Consider the following 21719-nt stretch of genomic DNA (forward strand, 5'->3'; position numbering starts at 1 on the left):
ACTGGGTGAATGTCCTCATAGGCAAAGCCTTGGTTATCAGGAGCTTTTTATGGCAGGGTCTGAGGCCCAGGGCTACCACGACAGTCGCGACATGGCCTGAGGAGCAGAAACTTTTCTGGTAGTTTGCAATGTGGTGGAAGAAGAAAAAAATCCATTTGTAGTGGACATAACTCTAGAAGCAAATTATTTATTGAAAGATCTTTTAAGCATTCCAGTACAGGCTTGTTTGCTCCACCATAGCTTTGAGTTGATGAAGATGAACAAATGTTTAAAAAAAAAAAAAAAAAAAAGGCAAAATGGACACCTCTATAAAATTAAGTAGTAGATGAATTATGGACACTGATTACACCAAACATAAACATGAAACCACAGGAATTATACACAGTCCTAAGGCAAAGTATGTAATGAATGTATGCAATTGCACTTACATCTTTAGAAATTTATGGCACACGCTGCTGCCCAAGAACTCAATAGCCTGGGTCAGGAGGACACTCCACTGGAGATCTCTGCACTGAGGGCAGCAGCTTTGGAACCAAGGAATACCCCGAGTGTTGCTATACCATACATTGGGCTTGTTGGGTGAGTGACCAGTGGACCCAGCAGTGCCCAACTGAATTTATTCAAGAAAATTTAATATTAAACCAGTTTCGCTGGTACCTGTTGTTTTGTGCTTCTTCTCCCTTAGCTAGAAATCCCAGTGCCTTTGACCACAACACATCTGCCTGCTGAGACAGAAAAGGTGACCCGATACCCTGATCCTGTGGAAGTCAGCGGGAATCCTGCAGTAAGTCTAAGCTCTGGCAATTTTCATTTCCCCCAAGTATGTAAAAAGCAGCAATATTGCCGACTTCCCTCCTCACCCCCATTTCTCAGCCACAAGCTCTGCTCCATGATTATTCTCCAACCCTGAGCTTTTCAACCCAAAGGGACTGATTGTACTGAGGACTCTGTATTAAAAGAACTGTTGGATCTCATCCCCATTTCAATCTCTTGCACTATGCTCACCTTCCAGAGGGACCAGCTCTCCTAAATCAAGGCTGCAAAAGATACTTTAGTGAGTTCCCTCTGCAGAGCATGAAACCCCCCTTTCCAGGAGCTGGAGAGACTGAGCTGGCACTCCAGTTGCAGTCTCCTGGTAAATCCTGCAGCAGCACTTGGCCTGCCTTGCCTTCCACATCCTCACAGTAACAAGTACCTGGACAGCACTTTACACTTCCTGCACCTACAGCCCACCCCTCGCAGTGCTCGTACAGTCAGAGATACCACCGCTCTGGGGGGGACTGTTCAGGCAAGAAAATACTCGTAGAGATCCAGTGTGCAGGATCCATCCCTAAAAGGCAGGGAAAAGGCAAACACCTGTTATGGTTTGCTCGGTAAGTCACCCTTAATGTTCAGTTCAGGCTGTAACAAAGACCATTCTTTTTGAATAATCTCATTCTTTTTCTTGTAACAACAGATGCGTGGGAAAGATAGGGAGCAGGAGAGCAAACTGACAATCTGTTTCATTCCGTTCAAACTGTGAGATGCCGCTAGTGATCCCTCTGTAATGAACCTCTGATAGGCAACTGCTGCTGTTAGGACAGTTTGCTTTTTGTCCTCAGGTTGAAAGGAGCTCTCTGCTAGGCGAGAGAATTTTGCTGGTCCTGGGCTATAAAGCTGGTTGCTTGCAGGGCTGCTACGGGCAGCAGGCAGCTTATTGACTAGATAGAAAAAAACTAACGTATGTGTTGGGTCTGGCTGAGACGGAGTTAATTTTCCCCGTAGCAGCCCCCACAGTGCTGTGCTTTGTATTGGTAGCCAGAAAGGTGGGGCCACCACACCAGTGGTGGCACTGGAGCTGCGCTGGCACAGCATCAAGGCTGTCCCTCCAACCTTCCCCTCACCAGTAGGCTGGGGGTGGGCAAGGTCTTGGGAGGGGACACAGCCAGGACAGCTGACCCACGCCGACCAACGGGATATTCCATACCGGGATATTCCATACCGTAAAAGCTAAGGTGGGGGTGGGGGTGCATTTGTTATTATCATAATGTTTGTCTCCTGGAGCACCCGCTATACTTACTGAAGCCCTGCTTCCAAGGAAGTTGCTAGACACTGCCTGCTGTGGGGGAGGAGAGATTTAGCTCTTGTTTTCCTTTGCTTCTGCATGCGGCCTTTGCTTTTGCTTTATTGAACTGGCTTTATCTTGACCCGTGAGATTTTTTTCCTCTTAGTGTCTCCCCACGCCGTGGGAGTGGCAGAGTGGCTTGGTGGGCACCTGGTGACCAGTCAAGGGCAGTTCACCACGCCAAGTCCTTTGCGGCAGCCAGCGTGGGGCACGAGCCAGAAGCGGTTCCGTATCAGGCGTGCTGTAGCAGTGGTGCGGGGACAGGCTCCTGCGCGGCTCGCGGGGTGTGTGGCTGCGCCGCTTATCTCTTCTTTCTGCTGAGCCTGGGAAGGGCGAGTACAAACGATGGCCACGTGCTTTGTCCTGGCATCCATGGCCTTGCCGTGCTGGGGGAGCTCTCTTGTGGGAAGGGTGAGGGAAAATACATCTCTCTCTTCCTCCCCAGGATTCACGTGGATGGTTTTATTATGCAGATTCACGATGCCCTCGTTCGCCCTTACATGAGCCGTTTAATACTAGTGATTAACGCTGTTCGCAATATTAGGGGATTTGTGGAATCTGGCATCCTGGTGTATGGGAAGACAACTTTTGGGTGAGGCAATGCTGAAATGTGCGGAGGCAGGCAGTCCCCGGGTGGCAGGGTGTGTGGGCAGGTCCCCAGGGCCATTATTGCCTCCTGTAACCTGGGACTTTACACCTGAACAAACAAGCAACCCTGGCAAACTGAGGCGCCACCTGGCAGAAGGGTGCCGTGCCTGCCCCGCTGAAAACCCAACAGCTCCGGCACGCTGCTAGGGCCTGGCCTGTGCCGATCGGGGGGGAAAGGAGGAGCAGGGGCGTTTGTTAGCATTACAGCGTTTGTCTTGTGGAGCAACTGCTACACGTACTGAAGTCCTGCTTCCAAGGAAGTGGCTGGATATTGCCTGCTGATGGGAAGGAGAGAAAAAAATCTGCTTGCCTTTGCTCTTGCATGCAGCCTTTGCCTTTGCTTTATTAAGCTGGCTTTATCTCGACCCATAAGGGGTTTTTCCATCTTATTTTCTCCCCCCACCGTATCCTGCTGAGGAGGAGAGTGATAGAACGGCTTGGTGGGTAGCTGGTTCAGCCAAGGTCAGCCCATCACAAAGTACAGCTTCATCACAACAGAGCGGTGCCCAGCTCTGGTGGAGAACCCTGCGCCAAGGGGTTTGCTGCTGGACATTACCGCAGCACTGCTAATTTGATCCCTCAGTGCCACTAGGACAAACCACTTCCATCCTCCCCAGCACGGCTTTACTCCACCAACATCATAGTCTGTGCCCTCCGCATTCAGTCCCACTCAACGCATGAATGTGCTGGCAAAGCTCGCTCTGCCAACACCATATCGGTGTCAAAACAGCCCCAAAACTGAAATGCAAGCGCAGGGACTTGTTCTAATGACTCTTCAGTGAGAAGCGTCAAATGGTGAAAAGTCCATCACCCCGGAGAGTCCAAGTTTTTCCTGAATTCTTGGAGAAAAACAGGGTTTGGTGCAGTTGCCACTAAATCTTAGGGAAGTTCACTGTCACCTTGGCAGGAAAAAGCAGTGTGTGCTTCAGGAGGCAGAGACCAGCGGGCCTGGTAATGGAGTGCTGCTACAAAATGCTTTTCAAGCTGGCGGTCTGAGTCCTGCCCCGCGCAGCATGAAGTAAGGAATTCACACAAACTGGTGTGAAGGTACCTCTGTTCTTCATGGGAGGAGGAACCGGCAGACCACTGGGCCACTTGGCAAAGCATTCACTCTTCATCAGTAGCTCATTTACTTCAGAATGAGGTGCAGAAAACTAGCGTGAACAAGCAGGGAATAACCGATGCGTAAGAAATGCGTCTCTAATCTGTCAGTTACTGATTCACTTTTGCTTGGCGCAAAACGGCGCATACCTTAGTTTCATGTATGTGCTAATTTATTTGTGAAATTTATTGTTAGCTGTACAAAGTGCGTGTTAAATACTGGTAAGTTTTTAACTTTTCAACTTAACAGTCGAGTGGTTCCACAGGTAAACCGCCCTGCCTGCTACATTCTTTCTGCCATCCATTTTCAGGCACGGCATTTTCATGTCAGGAGAACTGCAGTGTGCAATTCTGAAGCCAGCCCTGCTCCGAGCAGGAGGCTGGGTGAGGTGACACCCAGAAGTTCTTTCCAATCTTTTTTGTGTGATTGGCCAATACATCTTTATCTAATCATCTTCTATTTTGCAAAGCTTTGTCTTATCCCTTCCTTTATAAAATTTAAAAGAAGTTATGGATGGATCCTTCCTCTGAGAGGATAAAAGCCCCCAACCACTTTTGTTCTCTGTGCAATCAGGCAACCAGATAGGGCTAAAACAAAAAAGCCCCAAAACCTCCAACGAGAAGAAAAACTGTCATTTCACATTACATCTCTGTCAGTATTTAGAAGCTACTCTAACTGGCAAGTCATTCCTCAGAGCAACTGCTCTTCATTAGCAGTGTTTTTTCCCGTATCTTCCGCTTGGCGCGTATCCAGCACTGTTCAAAAAAAAACCCCAGTGCGTACTTGTCACGGACACCCCCAGCGCCCCTGATACCTTCTGCCTGGATGGATGGCTTGCCAGCCGAACAGCAACGAGCAGCGTTTGGAAGGGGGACAGTGTTGATGGAGCTTGTCCAAATTCCTGCAGCACCCATCAAGTCTGTCTGACACTTGATACCAAAGCCACCCCCACAGCAACTCCCTCTGCAGAGCTGCCTCCGACCCTTCCCTGTGCCCAGAGTCCGACTTGCTGCAGCTGTGGTTAACCCTTTGCCAGCAGCCATCGGACTTGCTGGTTTAGCAGGTCGCTTCACGAGCTGGCCGTAGCCATGCTCCCAGAGCAGCTCCCTGAGCCTCTGTCAGAGCACCCCTCTGGCTCAGCTCAGCGAGGCTGAGCCTGGGAGCGCGGCCAGCAAACGGTCTGATCTCAAATGAAGACTGAACCACAACCCTGGAGAAAATCTGGCGAGAGAGAAGGGATTGTTCCTGTAAACCCGTGATGCACTCGCTATGGAGGCCTGAGCAACAGCATCCAATACGACAGAGATTTACATACGACAACTCACAAGCAAGCTCTTCGTACTTATAAACAGAATATACACACTATATGCAGCATGTAACACACCAAGTGATGGAACAAAGCCAGCGTTCTCTCTAAACACCTAGTATTGCACACTGTGCTCTGCCAGGTGCTGCTCCGCCTTCAGCCAGAGGCAAGGAAAAACGTGTGGAACAACTGCCTAAGGTGTAACCCTGGACTAAAAGTAAAGAAGATGCGTACCTCACACCAGAAAACAAGAATCGGGACAGACATCTCAAAAATATTTTTCCTTATTGCAAGGTGATTTAGTATCAGGCAACTTCTCTTTCATTTTGTTTGTTTTTACAACTGTGCTGTTGGAAACACCCACAGAATGAAAAATACTGCAGCAAGCCTGAGAAGAACCCAGTTCTTCTCTGCCCATATTTCATTGCAGCAGGGTGACTTGGAGGCCATAGGAGCTGCACACCTGATGTGGAGCAGAGGAAGGACGAGGTCTGAACGAGGCATGCTGGGGCAGATCTTCACCTGCTGCCAACATGTCGCCTGCAGTCCGTGTCACAGCAGCATGACTCAGAGTTCTGGCCCCTGTGCCTCACTGGATGGAGACTTCCTCCAGAAAGGGAAGTGGAAATGCTTCCTTTAAGTATAAAACTACCTTCTGGTGTCTGAATATCTGACACGTACTAGAAACAATACCCAAAACACGAAAGAATTACCGTACATTATTATAATGCTCTCTCCTTTCTCTAGCTTGCTTGCTTTGGTGTTTTACAGCTCACTGTATACCATGAAGAGACGCAGGAGATCATAAATAACTGAAAGAAACCTTTGGTGGAGGGCAGGAAAATCCTCATATATTCATGAAGAAATAAATCTCCTGTCTTACACATCCAAAGAATCTTGATTAGTAAACTGTTTAAAATTAGTTGCTTAAAAAAAAAAAAAAAAAGAAACTCAAATTGATGAGTCTCTGGATATCAAAAATGTGCAGCTTCTTCCCTCCTCTGTGCTCCTGCCAAGCACTGGCACACCAAAGAGAAGACAGCGCAAGGGGCAGCTGCATGGTCCACAGAGACCGTACAGGCTTTGGACCCAATGGACAAACGTTCCCATCTGTCCGAGGGCACATGGCTCCAGCCTGCTCCGTCTCCTTGGAGCAAGAGGATCACAGACAGTGGTGGTGAGAGCATAAAGCCCTGCAAAGCAGTACTGTCTCAGGAAGTCGTTCAGCTACACCAAATACCACTGGCATCAGAACCTAAACACTTCTGAAACTTCTCCCTTATTTTTCACCCACTTCTCCTGAAGCACAGGGGAGTTTTGGGTGGCTGCACAGCAGAGGAAGACAACAAACCCACCTTTTTTCTAGCTAAGAACACTGTGCGTTTGTTCCCCACGTTTGAATGCACAAAGAAGCTAGTATGTGGCTCAGAGACTCAGACTTACGCAGCTGCCAGGTAACTAAGGGTCCTGGGTAATACAAGTAGGTATGAAGCAATTGTGCAACACCTCCAGCCTTAGGTGAAAGCCCAGAGCCTCGTCTATGTGAACAAAGTGGTGTGCAGAGCTGCTGGGGCTACAAACCCAAAGAAATAGCTGCCTCAATGCTGACTGGAATAAATAAACACAGCCAAATGCGATCAGCCGTAAGCAACAACCGGGCATTACGCACTGAGGGAGCAGTGGCATCTTCTGTAACAGAAGAGATGGACAAGACACTGAGTCAACCTATGAACAGATGGATATGTTCTCCTGCAGCACGCTGTGTCCAGATTATGGCAGGAAAAGATAGCTGTGGCAGGTCTTCACGCCCATCTCCCACTGGAAGCAAAACTGCGGCTGAAGGAGAAGTTGATCTCACCGTTTCTGTACTTTCCCCATGCTCCAAATGGCACTATGACAACTGTGCTGTTGTCTTCAGTGCCGAACTGCATTGCCTGAGAGAAGAAACAAATCGTCAGCATGATCATCTCGCTTGGAAAAGGAAACAAGTGTCTGGCTCTGCACGCGCAAGAGACTTCCCTGCCCCTTCCCAGCCCTTATGCTGCATTCTTGGTATGCCCCAGAGCTTTCCATAGGATATGCCACCATCCAGAACCCCAGTGAGAAACGGGCCATTTCTGTGTTGATGACACAATCAGCACAGGAATAACTGGCAGTTACAGTCCCATGCAGTTCAGTGGATTGTGAGCTAAGCCAAGTTAACTGCCGTGGTACCTGGCAAGGACGTGGCAAGACCCGGAGTGAAGAAAAGGCTAGCCAGCAGGGCTAGGGCATGTCTCAACCAATTCACTTGGATGAGTGGTTGTATACTATACTTGTATTATTAAAACCAAACCAAACAAAAACCAACAAATATTTGGTGCTATGAGAAGCCCTAGCATTACCTGCTCAGTAACAACGTGGGCAGCTTCAGCAGGATCATGGCACTGGTTAATGAAGTCGCAGATCTCCTGACTGTTCACCATGAAGTTAATACCATCTGTAGTAAGGACCAGGAAGCTGTCGTCTGCATGATGCAACTGCAATAAAGGCACACATTATGCACAACGCTGGAGCGAGTGCTGAAAGGCAAATCAACCGACTTCATTTTTTTGCCTTCTATTAAAAAGCGCTTTTTTGGGGGGGTGCTATACGCTCTCCTGTTTTCTGTGCAAGGACTAACTGGAACCCCCAAACCCTTGGAGAGCTAAAGGCTGCCCCTTGAATCCTTGAGCACACCCACCAGCCACACAGACTGTGTTCCCTGTACTGGAGAAAAGCATCTTAAGGTGCTTCCAGTTGTAGGAAGCAGCCCTCTGAACACACTAAAGGCTGAAAGACCAGACCTGTTCATTGCCCAGTAAACAAAATGCCTCCTTAAACTGAGGATTTCAAGGAAGACATAGACAGCACTGCAGTCATCTCCCTAAAGCCCTCAGCCTAGTGGGTGACGTTCAGTTAGGACCAACTGAATGTAAGTTCCCCAGGCCCTGGGAGGTGCATTGGGGAAAAGTAACAAACACGAGCTGAGAAGAAAGCCTTCCTGCAAAAGTGAAGGCAACTGTGCTGAATACCTTCTGGGTGGTTAATTTGTTTTCCAGACAACTACAGAGCTATGGTAGGATGCACACAACTACCCTTTCCTCTTCCCTTCCTCCCAAGTGTGCAGACCTCTAGATATTCTACTTTTTTTGATGACAGCCCATCCATATCCCACCTAGTTCTCAGTGATGGTTTTATATCAGTATTAACCACAAAATTACTCATTTGGCCACGAGACCCAAACAGACTAACAGCTTTGTATGTCAGTAATGGATATCACGTGCTCTTTCTTCCCTCATCCTATATTGTACTGTGATAAATGGGATTTAGAAGTTGATCTGGTTGAATTTAGTATCAGGGCCTGATTCTTTTCTGTCCTGTTAGTGTTAATCTGAAATTATTTCATTAGAATTGGTCTCTGGTTACTTCACCACAAATAAAAAACAATGCTCGGTCATCAGGCTTCACCTGGGCATCTGTCGTGTGGGTAGCACCACGGCATCAATAGCTATGATGCCCTTAGTCCGAATGTGGCTGTCCCTGTTAACCAGGCCTTCTTTTACCTGAACCCTTTTTGTTTCGGCTGGGCTATCACACCGCTGTTTTTAAGATCCAAATCTCCTATGCTCCGCGTCATTGCAAGTCTACCATTCACATGGAGGTTGTCCCAAACTGTTCCAGGCAATGAAGCCACCGCACTTCCTAATCCTGTCCAGAGGCACGAAAGAAAAAAGTGAATATGAGTTACTGCTTCACAACCATTACCCCTGTCTCTATCTGCAATTTCTGTCACTAGCTCCTGAGGCGGAACGGGGCACAGAGTGCCTAAGCTGGAGACTGATGGTTGGCTTTTGCTGTTTGAAGGCTCCACACAAGTGATGTGGCTTGGTGGGCTGAGTCCTGACCTGGAACCATAGCACATTGCTGCAGCAATTGGCTCTAACTTGGCAGTCTTGGACAAGTCTGAACCACGTGGTCGCAGCTCTGTACCGAGTCCTAGCTATGCTGATCCTACTGATGAGACAGTTTATGCTCATGCAAGGCTTTCCGCATCCCCAGTCCTCTAAATGGAACCAAATTAATTAACTGGAGCTGTGCTGCTTTCTGCCCGCTCAGGGGTGGTCTTGGGGCATTATGTTGAACTCTCTGCTTTCTTCCAGGCCCAACCCAGCAGCAGAACACAAGCACATCCTGACCTGAGGCTGCGCCCTGCAAAGCCACGACATCAGCTGACAGGGTACCTTTCCTTCTCCTCCTTTCTTTCTGGAGTATGGTCAATGGTGAGTTTCATGGCCTTTCCCTTTCGACACAGCAGAGCACCGACTGTCTCCCACACTTGCCACAACCAGCTCGATACCGTCCCGGAGCAGAGCCACTGTTGCAGTGGTCCCAGAGTTCACCAGAGTTGCTATAAACATCATACCAAAGAAAGAGGTTTTAGCACTGCCTCGAAGCATGGGACCATTTGTAACAGCAAGTTTCAGCTGGTAAAATGAAGACAACTTGTGTTCTACATTACCGGTCAGTAACTGCTTTTAAGTTTAAACTAAATCTAAAAAAAAAAAAAGTACCGCAAACATGCATGCATGTAGGACTAGGGGGAGAGAGGGGAAGTGGAAAGGATAAGTATTTCTGTGCAACAACATGGCTCCATGCAAAGAGGCAAGTGGAATAAAAGTGGTACAAGGTACAGTGGTTTCCTTTCTGCTTGCAGCAAACACTTTTTCTGTACCACAAGCTCACCCCAAGTTACAGGGTTATCGTCCTTATCCCTGGGCACCGTGATTACATGGGTAGCCCACCATAAAGCTGATGGCCCTTCCCTGCTGTTAGATGGTGAAGTGGGAAATTGAGTAATAGTAATTGTAGCTCCACATAGTTCACCAGAGGAGAAACACTAGATCGCTCCTTTCCACCAGTCTGTGGCTGTCAGAGTTGTTACAATCTTCCTCTGCTTCCCCCAGTCTTGCTAAGAGACAAAGGGTTGAGCCAGCAGGCTGCTGGCTTCTTTCAGAAAGAGATGCTGCTCCCTTCAGACCCTGTCAACTTGCTGGAGGTCCTAGCACAAAGGTGAAGCTGGATTCTGCCTCACCTTGTGCCTGCAAACCGGTGTGTGCAGTCAGCTGCCAGTGGTTCTCCAGGCAATCTGCCCCAGAACTGGTGGGAATCACTTGATGGGTGTGTGGGGGTACAGTGACTGGCCTCGAGGGCAAAACCGAGCCCTGGGTGTTGTCTGTCTTCTCTTACAGGGTAAGAGAGCTCTGAGCTGACTGACTTGTGTCAGGGACCTGGCTGAATTAACTGGTGCAAGTAAATTTAAGGGTTTCTCATTTCAATTTCTACAATGCTCTGGGGAAAGAAAAAAAAAAAAAAAGAAGAGTGCCTGAAAAGGAGAAATGCGAGTCTGCCTATTTCAGAAAGGATCTGCCGTTTTATCTGTGGTGAAGGAAATGCCAGAAGAACTTTCCAGCTTTCCTTTTTTGCTTGCTTTTTGAAAGAAGCAGTCCCATTTGACAGTTAGTTCTTCCCTTCCCACAAATTATGCAAAGGTAACTCGGTGAGAGGTGCCTGGAAAGCAGTAACTGGCTAACTTGAGCTACTACAGTAAAATGTCTGGCCAGGACAAGCTACGGCCCGGAACACATTTGCATTCGCAGCCAGTGGAGGTCCCCTTGAAAGGTCCTCTCTAGGCCTTCCGCATTCTGGGATTTTCCAGTTTTCCCAGGTTTTAAAAGCAAGCCAATTCGAGAGGAGTTTTGCTGTAACTTAGTAACAAGAATCCCCAGTTACCGTCCTGTTTCCACATGACTAACAGCTAAAAGATCTTTCCACCAAGCTACGACTACAAGCACCCCTCCCCTCTGGCCCTGCAGCCCTGTCCCGAGGGAGGCAGGATGGATCTGAGACAGGAGCGTGTGCTGGAGCCTGAGGAATGCCGGCCAGCCCCATCCCTGATCAGCTGCCAGCAAGCAGCATACACGTGGCACGACTTGCTGCGTACTATGGAAACAGAACTGCGAGTGCTCGGCGATCCTGGCAACCTCTTTTCCCAACCCTGCATGGTCTCAGCACCCTCTAAGTCAAACAGGGCTGGGAGTAAACTGAAGTGCACAGCGCCCTGGAAGATGCATTGAGCCTTGTTGTGCAGCGAAAGCAGTGGGTTGATGAATCAAAAAAAACCTCACAAAAAAGTCTGAACGAAGCTTGTGTTATTATTTAAAAACAGGTAATTATTACTGCAGTGAGGACTCGGTTTAGCTACACACTTAAGCAATACGTCAGTCGTGAACCATGGTGACCTAGGTCAAATCTTGGACTACGTTACGGCTGCCATGCAGGCTATGGTATTCAAAACTGTTTAGATGCCGGTAGCTTCTGCCTGTTCAGGTAAGCACTGACATCCTGATTCTAATTTGAAGCAAGGACTAGTCCAGTGCAGGCTCGTTTAGAGGCACATAATGAAAGTAAGATGCTAAGAAGCACCAGTACGATTAGAAATTTTAGTAGAACCAGTAAAATACCTGTTTTAGCCAACAGTTAAAAGAAGGGAAGAACTTACGGAAAACTACTCTCTTACTTCACAGAAAAGACATTTTATTTAGACATTAAAATTAATGCAGAACTGCCGCTACTCTCCCATTTCGTTCCTTGGTTTTGGAGCTGACAAACATAAACAGTTTCTGAAAAAGTCAAGATCTGTAGTCTTTAATTCAAAAATGACTGGAAACATTTGGACATTCAGGTGAATCTGTATCTTTCAAGTGCAAACTCTCAAAGACAAGAGCTGCTACCACAAAATCAAGGGATGGTACTAAAGAACAAGTCAAGATATTGTCCAAAATTGTGGTAATGGTCATAGTGACTTGAGCTTTATATACATTTATTAGTTAAACAGCATTCTTAGAAAAATAAATGCTGCTCACACTCTCTTCCTTGGGACCAGTTCACGTTCTGGGTAGGGGTGCAAGAACATGGATGTAACTAGACTATAAGCATCATGTAATTTCTAGCACAGCTCAAAACCATAGGAATGATGATGGGATAACATTTCTAGTGTTTTACTGCAACTGCTGCTAAGTTATTTAATAATATCAAAATATGTTGTATCAGCATGTATATTGGTTTTTAACAATTAAAGAGTTTATTTTGTTTTCCTAACAATATCACTATAAAACTAAGATCTTTCAATAGGTTCTTAACACTCACTGGACAACTTCTACTGCAAGTCATCTCAACTAATGTGACAAAGAGGATGTGGGAACCTTCCAGTAGTCCAGGCTAGGAACCGCCGGACTCCTTCACCTGGGACAAAATTAAGCAGATCTCTCTTTCCACTGAAGCCCAGCATATAGTGTCCAGGGCCTCCAGTTCTAGAGCTGCTGACCAGGTACAGTGTCTGCCACAAATAACACGCACACAGAGGCAAAGAGGAAATTCACCCAGGGACTTTGTTCAAACAAAATAAACCTGCAACACTGAGATGAAAGAATAAGGGCTGCAGAACAGGGAAAGCAGTCACTCTTGGGTTTGCCTGCACTGTCTTTTGCATGTCTTGAGACTTACACATGCATCTTTGGTCACAAATAAATCAAATTAGCCTTGGTGTTTCTCGGGAATTGCCACCAACCAGTTTAAATTCAGCCAAAATAAAAGATACACTTTTTTTCCTTTTGTTGGAGGTACATAACCAACCACCAAATCAATCAAAGAATTTCATCCATGCTAGAGGGCCAGCTGTCTCATATTTGGCAAGAATGGCCACACTGAAGAACATCTTCAGTACAGAATATGGCCCAATCTGCTTCCTCAAGGTAATTTGTTTTTTTTATATATGAACACAAAAATGGGGAGTTCAAACTGGTGCCAACTAAAATGGAGCCATCTTAAAGGCACTAAATAGAAGTATATGAATTGTTCTGACCCATGGGAAAATATGCAAAATAAACACCCCTTTAATATTGTAACTAGTATCTTCTAACTTGACTAGGTAATCATCAGGGCACTTGGTTAAAAAGGCTGCCATTGTAATGTTGATAGATTTATGAAATATTTAATTACAATTTCTCCAGCTCTCCCTTTTCCTCAGTGTTGCAGGTTAACATACTCAAAGAAATAAAAATCATATGTTTGAATGGTAACTGAAAAAAAACAAAACCAAAACCCACTACTAAAGTTTAGTTATTTTTAAATAACTTTTGCTGTTTGCTCAGCATAATAAGATTCCAGGACTGCGTTTCAAACATAGATACATCGGTTAATACCTGGCTACATTTTAATAAGATGGCTATTCCAGAAGTGAGTGGCCAATGTAATTAGAGTTGGATGCACCGAACATGGAGGTGAATGGAAAGACTCCCTCTTGTCTTTTCTGAGCAGTGGATCACAGTGAACAGAAGCAGCAGCAGTACCTTGTATGACGGCACTAGGCCAGGAGAGTGTTTGTCTTACATTTCTCTAGAGGGATGCTCAAATTTCCTGAAGAATGTGATTCACTTCCTTATTTCTGTCCTTGCTAAGCAAAGCTTACTTTTCAGTTTTTATGGCTGGTCAAAAACATCAGAAAATTATGTCTGTCTGTGTTAAAGCTGTCGCATGGATAATGACATATTTGTTGGATGTGAGCTTCCTTTACTGTGTTCTATACCTAAGTTTATCAATGATTTTGAAGTGACAATATAGTTAAAACTATGGAAGTGAATATAGATGTATTTTTGAACAGATAACAAACACCACGCTTCAGGGCTCAGGCATCTCTCTAAGCTGTAAATGATTAGAAAGGATTTAGGTGGAGGACAGATTATCCCAGGTCTGCCTACAGCGAGTTTCTCATGCTTTTGTGTGAAATAACAGGTACAGATCGCTGTCAGAGGGGATACTGGACCAGTCTCTGTCGGGCCAGTACAGCACTCTAACAGCACCAGGGAACTGCATGCCAGACACAGTAGCAGCACCTGGAACCCATACAAACACCTTTTTTCTACTGAAAGCTCACTGTAGCTATTATGCTATGTGTTTTCCATCTATGATTTCAAATATTCTGTAATTGTAAAGTGACCAAAGGGCCATGCCCTTAAAGACATAGCTAGGTGCTCCAAGGCACATTTCTAGTCCTGTTAAATCTGTGCCATTATATGAGGGTTTTACCTCTTAAACAGAATTGTAAACAATGCATCAAACATTACCCATGCAATTTTGGTGACAGGGATTTGTCCTAGGACTTACGTTCCTTCAAACACCCAGGCACACATTTTCAGAGCTGGTCGTGTGTTAGTAAAGACCTGGACATCCTGAACATGCACTGGTGGTTTTTTTTGCAGATACAGTGAAAGCTGAGTGAACTCTGGCAGGGTCATCTACTGGAAAAAGACTAAGCTATTATTTTCCACTTTGACAACTATGGCCAGGTTTCAAAAGAAGGTCAGTCCTGGGGAGCCAGATACCCAGTGTTACACAACCAGCCACCATTTTCAAGATACTTTAGCAACAGTCTTGACTGTCACATCTAGAATAGCCACAATTAATCACAAATTTTGCTGGCAAACTGAATCAGTTTGAAAGTAGGCTTCTAACGAGGACACATGCCAAGCATTGAAATTTTATGCAACTTTCAAAACAGCGGCAACAAAAATACCCACACCAAGTAGTCAACATAGAATTGAATGATTTTAACAACAGATATGCAAAAAATTTAATTTGTTCAGAAATCCACACTTGTCTTTGCACCCTTTTACTCCACTCCTTGTCTTATAGCTGGGCAACCAGACAAGAGCACTGGGCACTTTTAGATCCTTCTGGCTCCTGCAAGAGCTTGCAGATGGTCAACCTATCTGAGAAACACTGAGTGCTTGCCAGAGTGTGGCACCTGTGGATGTTTGACAATGCTTTTGCCCTCTGTTTCGCTTGACCTCAAGCTTTTTAAATGAGGAGGGTTTGCCCAGTGTACTGGTAACTGTTACGTAAATTTGCTGGCATTTGCATTATGTTTCATTAGGCAGCACCTGTTAGTTAAATGGTATGAAAAAACTCTATAAGCAGTTCCAAAACGCTCAGCTTACTGCACAACTGGTCGGTCAAATTTTGTTACCCAGTTCCGTAAGTGTCATGTCCAAAATGCTATAATGAGAAACCATTTTCAGAATAACAAAATAATATACCAATTACAGTTCCCAATCGTTCCCCTTGAGGAGCTGCTCTGCCAATTAATAGAGGTCCCTTCAATAAGCCAAACCAAGAGCTGCCCTACTAACAAAAGGATGGGGAGGGGGACAAATATAAAAGATCTTCACATTAGTGAAAATGAAAGGTCCTGATCCAGGGACGCACATAAACCTGTATTCGGATATTTTCTTGAATTTGGGCTTTTGAGAAAATTTATTTGCAAGGAGGCTCTTGGATTAAAAAAACCACATCTGCTGTAGTGATGTGTCTCTCGTGTTCGGTTAAAACACACCACATAGGTCAGTGGTGACTCTGGACTTTTTTTACAATGTCATTTTTTGTTAAAGGATTTCAATATATATCAAAAAAGGGGGGATATAATGAGGAAATGAGCTTTATAGATTTAATCTCCCTTTTTTAAGGACTGCATTTCAGGACTTAAGACTTTTTTCCTGATACCCCTGATACCTTGGCTTGTATCAGGTAAGAGGAAAGGTGTGTATACCTCACAGTGTGCAACAAGCAGGCTACCTATCCTGCCAGAAAATATTTGAGTCTATCTAGATTCATCTAGCAGTTGAACTGCAGGAAGCTGCTCAATTCCTTGACTGTATTCATTCACTGCTTCAGAAAAATAGCTTGAGAATACAGTATTGCTTCAGTTCCTAGATGGCCTGTTGGTTTCAAGTAGTTCTTCAAGCGAAAACTTTTATAGTTTTTTTCTGAAATGACCTTAGTCATTTTGCCAGCATCCGCACCAGCACTGGGACAGGTTTTTTGATTGTTTGTTTTCAGTTGAGTTTTGTTTGGGATTTTTATTAAAACTGGCTAAACTGACTCAAAATTGTGTCTCATGGCTGAGGAAGCTCCTATGACAGAACTGGGATGCGGACCTCTATCTCCCTTCCCAAGTTACTCTAAGCTCCCCTTGCTAGAACTGGAACTTCAGATGTGCTTAGTCTCTAGACACATATACAAGAACTTGACTAACAGCCAGGACTAAGGAGTCTAAAAGGGCTGGTGCCAGCTTTACCACCACCTTACCACAGCCAACCTCGTTTTCCTCTTCACTGCTTTTTTCCCTTTCACACTCTGCTACTCCTGTGATTCTGTTTGTGCAGAAGCAATATCAATTGTATTAATTTTGGCTTACGTTCCTCCTCAGGTGCAGCAGCCAAGTTAGAAAGGGGAACTTCTGACACTGTTGCTTTTAACCCACAGGAATAACAGCTTTAAAACAAACAAACAAACAAACACACCAAAAACTCCAACAAAAAAACCAAACCAACCCCCCCCCTTGCATAGTCAAGTTACGATCCTGGCAATTCTAAATCATTTTTTGCTAACTTAACACTTTCTTTGACAGAATCACATTAAGAGAAATTGATGGTTATGCTAACATTCAGATTATTAACTCCCCCAGTAAATTTGACTTAGACTTTTTCTAGCGCTTTCATTTTCAGGAGGTAAAGTGTAATTGTTTCATTTGCATTAAGTTATCAGAGCAAAATCCTATGTTAAGTAAAATTGTTTTCAAGCATTTTTCTGGACATTTTACTACAAAACTACTGAGCAAATAAGAGAAACCTTATTCTCCACATCCATAGGAGTAGAATATTTTTTTACCTACCATCAGCAGACAGATGAGCATGCCTTTCGTACGCATTGTTTATTTCTAGAAAAGCTTTGTTCAAAACATTTTCCAGGTTCTCTTCCTCAGCAAGAAATTCTCTGGAAACAAACAAGCAAGCAAAAATGTTCATTTCTTTCCAGGAAATACACTTCTTGATGAATCTCTTTCATAGCCTTATTGCCTCCCTGAATGCATTGAATAATGATGGAGTTCAGTGAAAAGGAAATATGATTTTACTAATGACCTGCACTGGAAGCATAATCCCGTAATTTTGCAAATACATAAATTCCTCTTCCAACACCCAAGGATGTGGCACAGAGATACAAAAGAGTGTAAGCAAGCCATAGGTCAGTGATCACAGTGACCCCATCTGAAAACAGTCAATTCATACTCCCTCTGTATTCCCAGTCCTTTCCTGGAAGGTGGGAACAATCATATTTTCCCCTCTTGTCTTTGTGGTCTTACTCAATGGGGCAGGCACCATACTAAGTAGTTGCTAGCATATCCATTGTAATGGACTGTTCCAGACTGGTGTTCCTGCTGTCCCGTTGGGCTAGGTGACTATATAACCCAGGAGGATTAGTGACTATGTATGACCCACTTTTCAGTCCTAAGGAAGGAATCTCTACTGTAATTCATTTGACACGCATTCACTTGATGCACACTTACTTAATGTATTTTTCCATGTACTTATCACAGAAGTCTGCTGCTGCTGCCCCACCATGTCCATCATATACCGCAAAGTACAGGATGTCCTCTGTCAGCTGAGCATAATTAAACCGGTCTTCATTTTCCTTGCGCTTCCCAATATGGCTAGCGCAGCCCACGTTGGCCAGGCTTACTTTTGGAATCGGCTTCCCATACTTTATGCTTGGTGGGAGGAGAATAGGTTCGTCAATGCGATTGTCCCAGATGCCAAAGGTGTCCCATGTAGTAGGTCGCCCACTCCCATCTGGATCGAAGCGGGAAGCACGGCGCTCAGAGGTGGAGCTGTAGCAGGCAGCTGTCGGACGCTTCTCGTCTTGCAAGAGGCGGGACGTTAGCACAGCTCTCCTTCTTACTTGATACCCCCCGTTTCGTACCAAATTAATTAAAGTGGCTGTTGACATAACTTGTCTTCAGAGATTTGTAGGAATAAAAGATCAGGAATAGCAGATATGCAGCTGCTGGAATGTCCATGAGAACAAAGAGAAAAGTGATCAGGAAACAAGCAGTACAGAAAGGGGAATTTTCAGTTACATCATTCAGGAAACAATGTCACCCTCAGAGCCCGCTAATCATGCATAGCACAGCACTTCCTAGAAGAAACTACAGAGCAATCTGCATGACTCACCGAGAAACAATCCCACACAGACCAGCCTACATTTAACAGGGAGTACTGCAGATAGATGAAGGTAAGTAATTTCTGCTGGCCACCTGCATAATGATATCCTGAATTTTCAAAGGCTGAAGAGGGTGTGCTGGAGCAAATAAGAGCAATAATGACTTTGCTCCATGTCAGCTAAAATATGAATGTGTGAAAAAATATGGTAAGGTCATGAAAACAAGCTTATAATGCACGCTGAAGCATCTGCACTGTAGCTCCTGAGGAGGGAAAGGCAGAAGAAATATATTTGCTTAGATTTTAAAGAGTTTTTTCATCTGCACGTGATATTTGCTTGTTATACTCATTGAGGACTTGAACAATATTCTTCAACATAGACCTGTGAAGTTAATTGTGATTTTCTTAGGTTTACCTAAGAATGACCACTAAGACTGTATCCATGGCCATACACAACTGTGTATACAAACTTGCACCCAGAAAACCCCGTGCAGCAATTTGCTGTTGTGCCTGGCCTGAAGTCCTCTGCCACCTGAAAGGGGCTCCCTTGGCTAACACAGGTAAGCAAGATTTTCTACTGGCTTCTCAGGTCTCTTTTCCAGCCCGGATGAGTTAAACACGCGGTTTGGCTCAGCACAGATAAAAATTCACTAATGATGACACATCTAGCACGCAGAAAATGTAGAAAGGTGGGCTTATGTAACCTTTTGCAGAGTAACACCCACCTTCATTAATGTCCAACAGGCTAGGATGCAATCTGTAGTAACTGCATGTTGTTGCACCGGAGTAATTTGAACTGGACCATCAGATCACTGTTAACTAACCGCACTAAATTTTAAGTGAGGGATTTCTAACCTGATTGCTCAAAGTTTGCCGAGAGCAAAATTACGAGTGAAAGTTATTATATGCCATAATAAAGGAATTAAAAATATGCAGGCTCACGGTGAACGCCAAAAAAGACGGCAGGGCAGTCTGATGCAATTGAGCAGCAAAGAGCAACACGTGTACTCGAGAGATACTGTAATTCTGAGCTGGAGTGCCTTGTCATTGTACTCTCCCCTTGCCCATCACAATTGTGTCTGTAGATCTGAAATATTTGTTAAAACTCCTTTTTTAAATTACTAAACAAAATCCAGGTGCTGGCAAAAACACGCAGTCAAAGGTAACTTAGTAAGTCATTGCTTTAGCAGAAAATGGCTGCGACATGAGCTTTTTGGAGCCCCCCATTAAACTTGTCATTCACAGCTCAAAGCATGTTGTTCTAGATGCTCTCGGTTTACCTTTCGTGTGAGTCTTAGAAGAAAGGTTTCTTTACTTAGCACTTAAGAGAGTGACTGCCAACTTGATAAAAGGCCAAAAGTGCTGGGAAAGGTTGCTGTTGCATCAGAGGAATGTGGGCTAGGCCACCAGGTGAGTGGAACTAACCACTTGGAATTTTAACATTTTCCATTTTATTGTCAAGGTGACTGCAACATCACATCTTTATTTCAGTATACTTACAGGTGCTTAATAACTGGTTTATTGTTAATAACTGGCTTAATAACTTTATTGAGTTACTTTTTCTGTTCTCTTCCCTCGACTCATAACAGTATGTTAACTTCCTTCTATGAGACACAGCACGACCAAATTTAAAACCTGCCAATTAAAAAAACTCACACTTGGTTTCACTTCCGTCAGCTTGAAAGGAGAACATGAAATGCTAACTATATTTAGAACTCCCAGTATCCACAGCATGAATCAGAGGATTAATCCAAAATCTCAAGCTAATTAGTGTGTTTGTTCCCTATCATATTCAACTCTCAAAAGGCCTTTTTTTCCAGGCAAGTATAAATGCTGATGATGGTTTCACTTTTCAAGTGTCTCTGCAAGTCAGGAGTAGGAACCTGATCTTTAGTTCCTGTGATGTAAATAGTTACGCTTTTAGTCGGACATACAACAGCCTGCACTTTTGTAACTGGTGTATTTGCAAGCACAAGGCAAGCCTGTCTGGGCAAAACAAGAGCAATGCATTGAAAAAGGGGGCACTGATGTTAAAGCCAAAGTCCAAGATACAGGCAGTTCTAGATGGAAATCTGTTTTGAGGTGCTTCATCTGATCCTATTAATCTGTACATGTTTAACCTCCAGAAATAGATCCTGCAGACAGACAAATACAAGGCTTAAAGTGAACAAAGTGAGCAATTAAACCCTAGTTCAATGTGACCGGTGCCCCTTTTATAGACCAGCTGCTTCTCAGCAGATGGAAATTTTCCAGACTGCAATAAGAAAAGGGAAAAAAAAGAAACCCGGAAGAAAGAGAAGGCGTTCTTTCTGCCCCGGGGATTAAACATATTTAAAAAGGAATTTTAAACTCTGAGCATGTATAAGCGCACTTGCCTTGCAGGCTTCTCAAACCCCACAGCTCTGAGCAGTATTTCCTGTCCCTCTATGTTAAGCTCGTCTTAAATCAGAGAGGTTTGTAAGCCTGTGACAACACCCCCTCCCCGCTGCCGGGATGGTGACCCGCAGGCAGCTGCAACGCCAAGGTTCATGCCGCTGCCGACTGACCGCGGCCAGCCCGCACCGCCTGCGCCCGCCCGGGTCGCTGCGCGCACCGCAGCCGTGCGGCCACTCGGGCAGCGCCGCGGGGCCCGCTGGGGCCGGCCGGCTGCGGGGCACGGCGCGACCCCGAGGGGCAGGGCCGGTGGAGGCGCGGCCAGGTCAGCGGCCCCTCAACCCCCGCCGCTGCCGCCTTTGCGGTGCGCCCGGCCGCACGGAGACCCACGGGGTCCCCGCCCGGCCGCCCTCCGCCGCGGCTTCCAAGACCGCGCCTGCCGCCGCCGGCAGGAGCCAGTGCCGGGGAGCGGAGCCCTCCCGCTCCCCCCGGGCTGGCTCGCTGCCCCCGCCGCTCGGCCCGGCCCCAGCCGCCACCCACCCGGCTCCCCTCAGCGCGGCTCCCCTCAGCCAAACGGACGAGCGGAGGGAGGAGATTCCGAGCCCTGCACCCCCACGCTCCCCCAGCGCCCCCCTCCCCTCCCTGACCCCCACCCCGGGCCCCGGCGCTACGCTAAACGCCGTTGCGGCCGCCGGGCTGCCGGTGCGGGCGTGCGACGGCCCTTACCTCCTCCCGCGCCCGGGCAGCCGCCGGTGACCTGCGGCCCAGAGCTGCGAGAACGGCGCCGGCCCCACCGCCCCCCGCTGCCTTCCCCCCGGCCCGGCCCCGCCCCGCCGGGCGGCCGGAGCCCGCCGGGCCAATGGGGCGGCAGCGCGGGCCCGCCCCGCCCTAGCCCTGCCCCTCTCCGCCCCAATGGCGGCAGCCGCGGCGGCCGAGCCCCCCCCAGCGCCCCCGCCCCACCCCGCCCGCCGCGCGCCCGGCCGTTGGCCGCGAAGGGCGGGCGGGAGCCGACGCCCCGCTGAGGGGATCCGGGCGGGGGCCTTGCTGTGCCGG

The 21719-nt window shown here is 46.4% G+C and overlaps 1 protein-coding gene across 1 annotated transcript; it reads right to left on the bottom strand.

The window, feature by feature from the left end:
* Positions 1 to 171: 171 nt before the first annotated feature.
* On the bottom strand, positions 172 to 21499 carry PPM1K (protein phosphatase, Mg2+/Mn2+ dependent 1K). The gene is given in 9 exon segments (XM_037396264.1): positions 172 to 7094; positions 7545 to 7679; positions 8735 to 8839; positions 8841 to 8889; positions 9423 to 9499; positions 9501 to 9589; positions 16970 to 17070; positions 17642 to 18148; positions 21393 to 21499. Coding segments are annotated over 8 exon segments (1128 nt in total). The 5' UTR covers positions 18082 to 18148; positions 21393 to 21499; the 3' UTR covers positions 172 to 6962.
* Between the last annotated feature and the right edge of the window lie 220 nt (positions 21500 to 21719).

This window comes from Falco rusticolus, chromosome 1 (assembly GCF_015220075.1).
Source record: "Falco rusticolus isolate bFalRus1 chromosome 1, bFalRus1.pri, whole genome shotgun sequence".
Taxonomy (NCBI): Eukaryota; Metazoa; Chordata; class Aves; order Falconiformes; family Falconidae; genus Falco; species Falco rusticolus.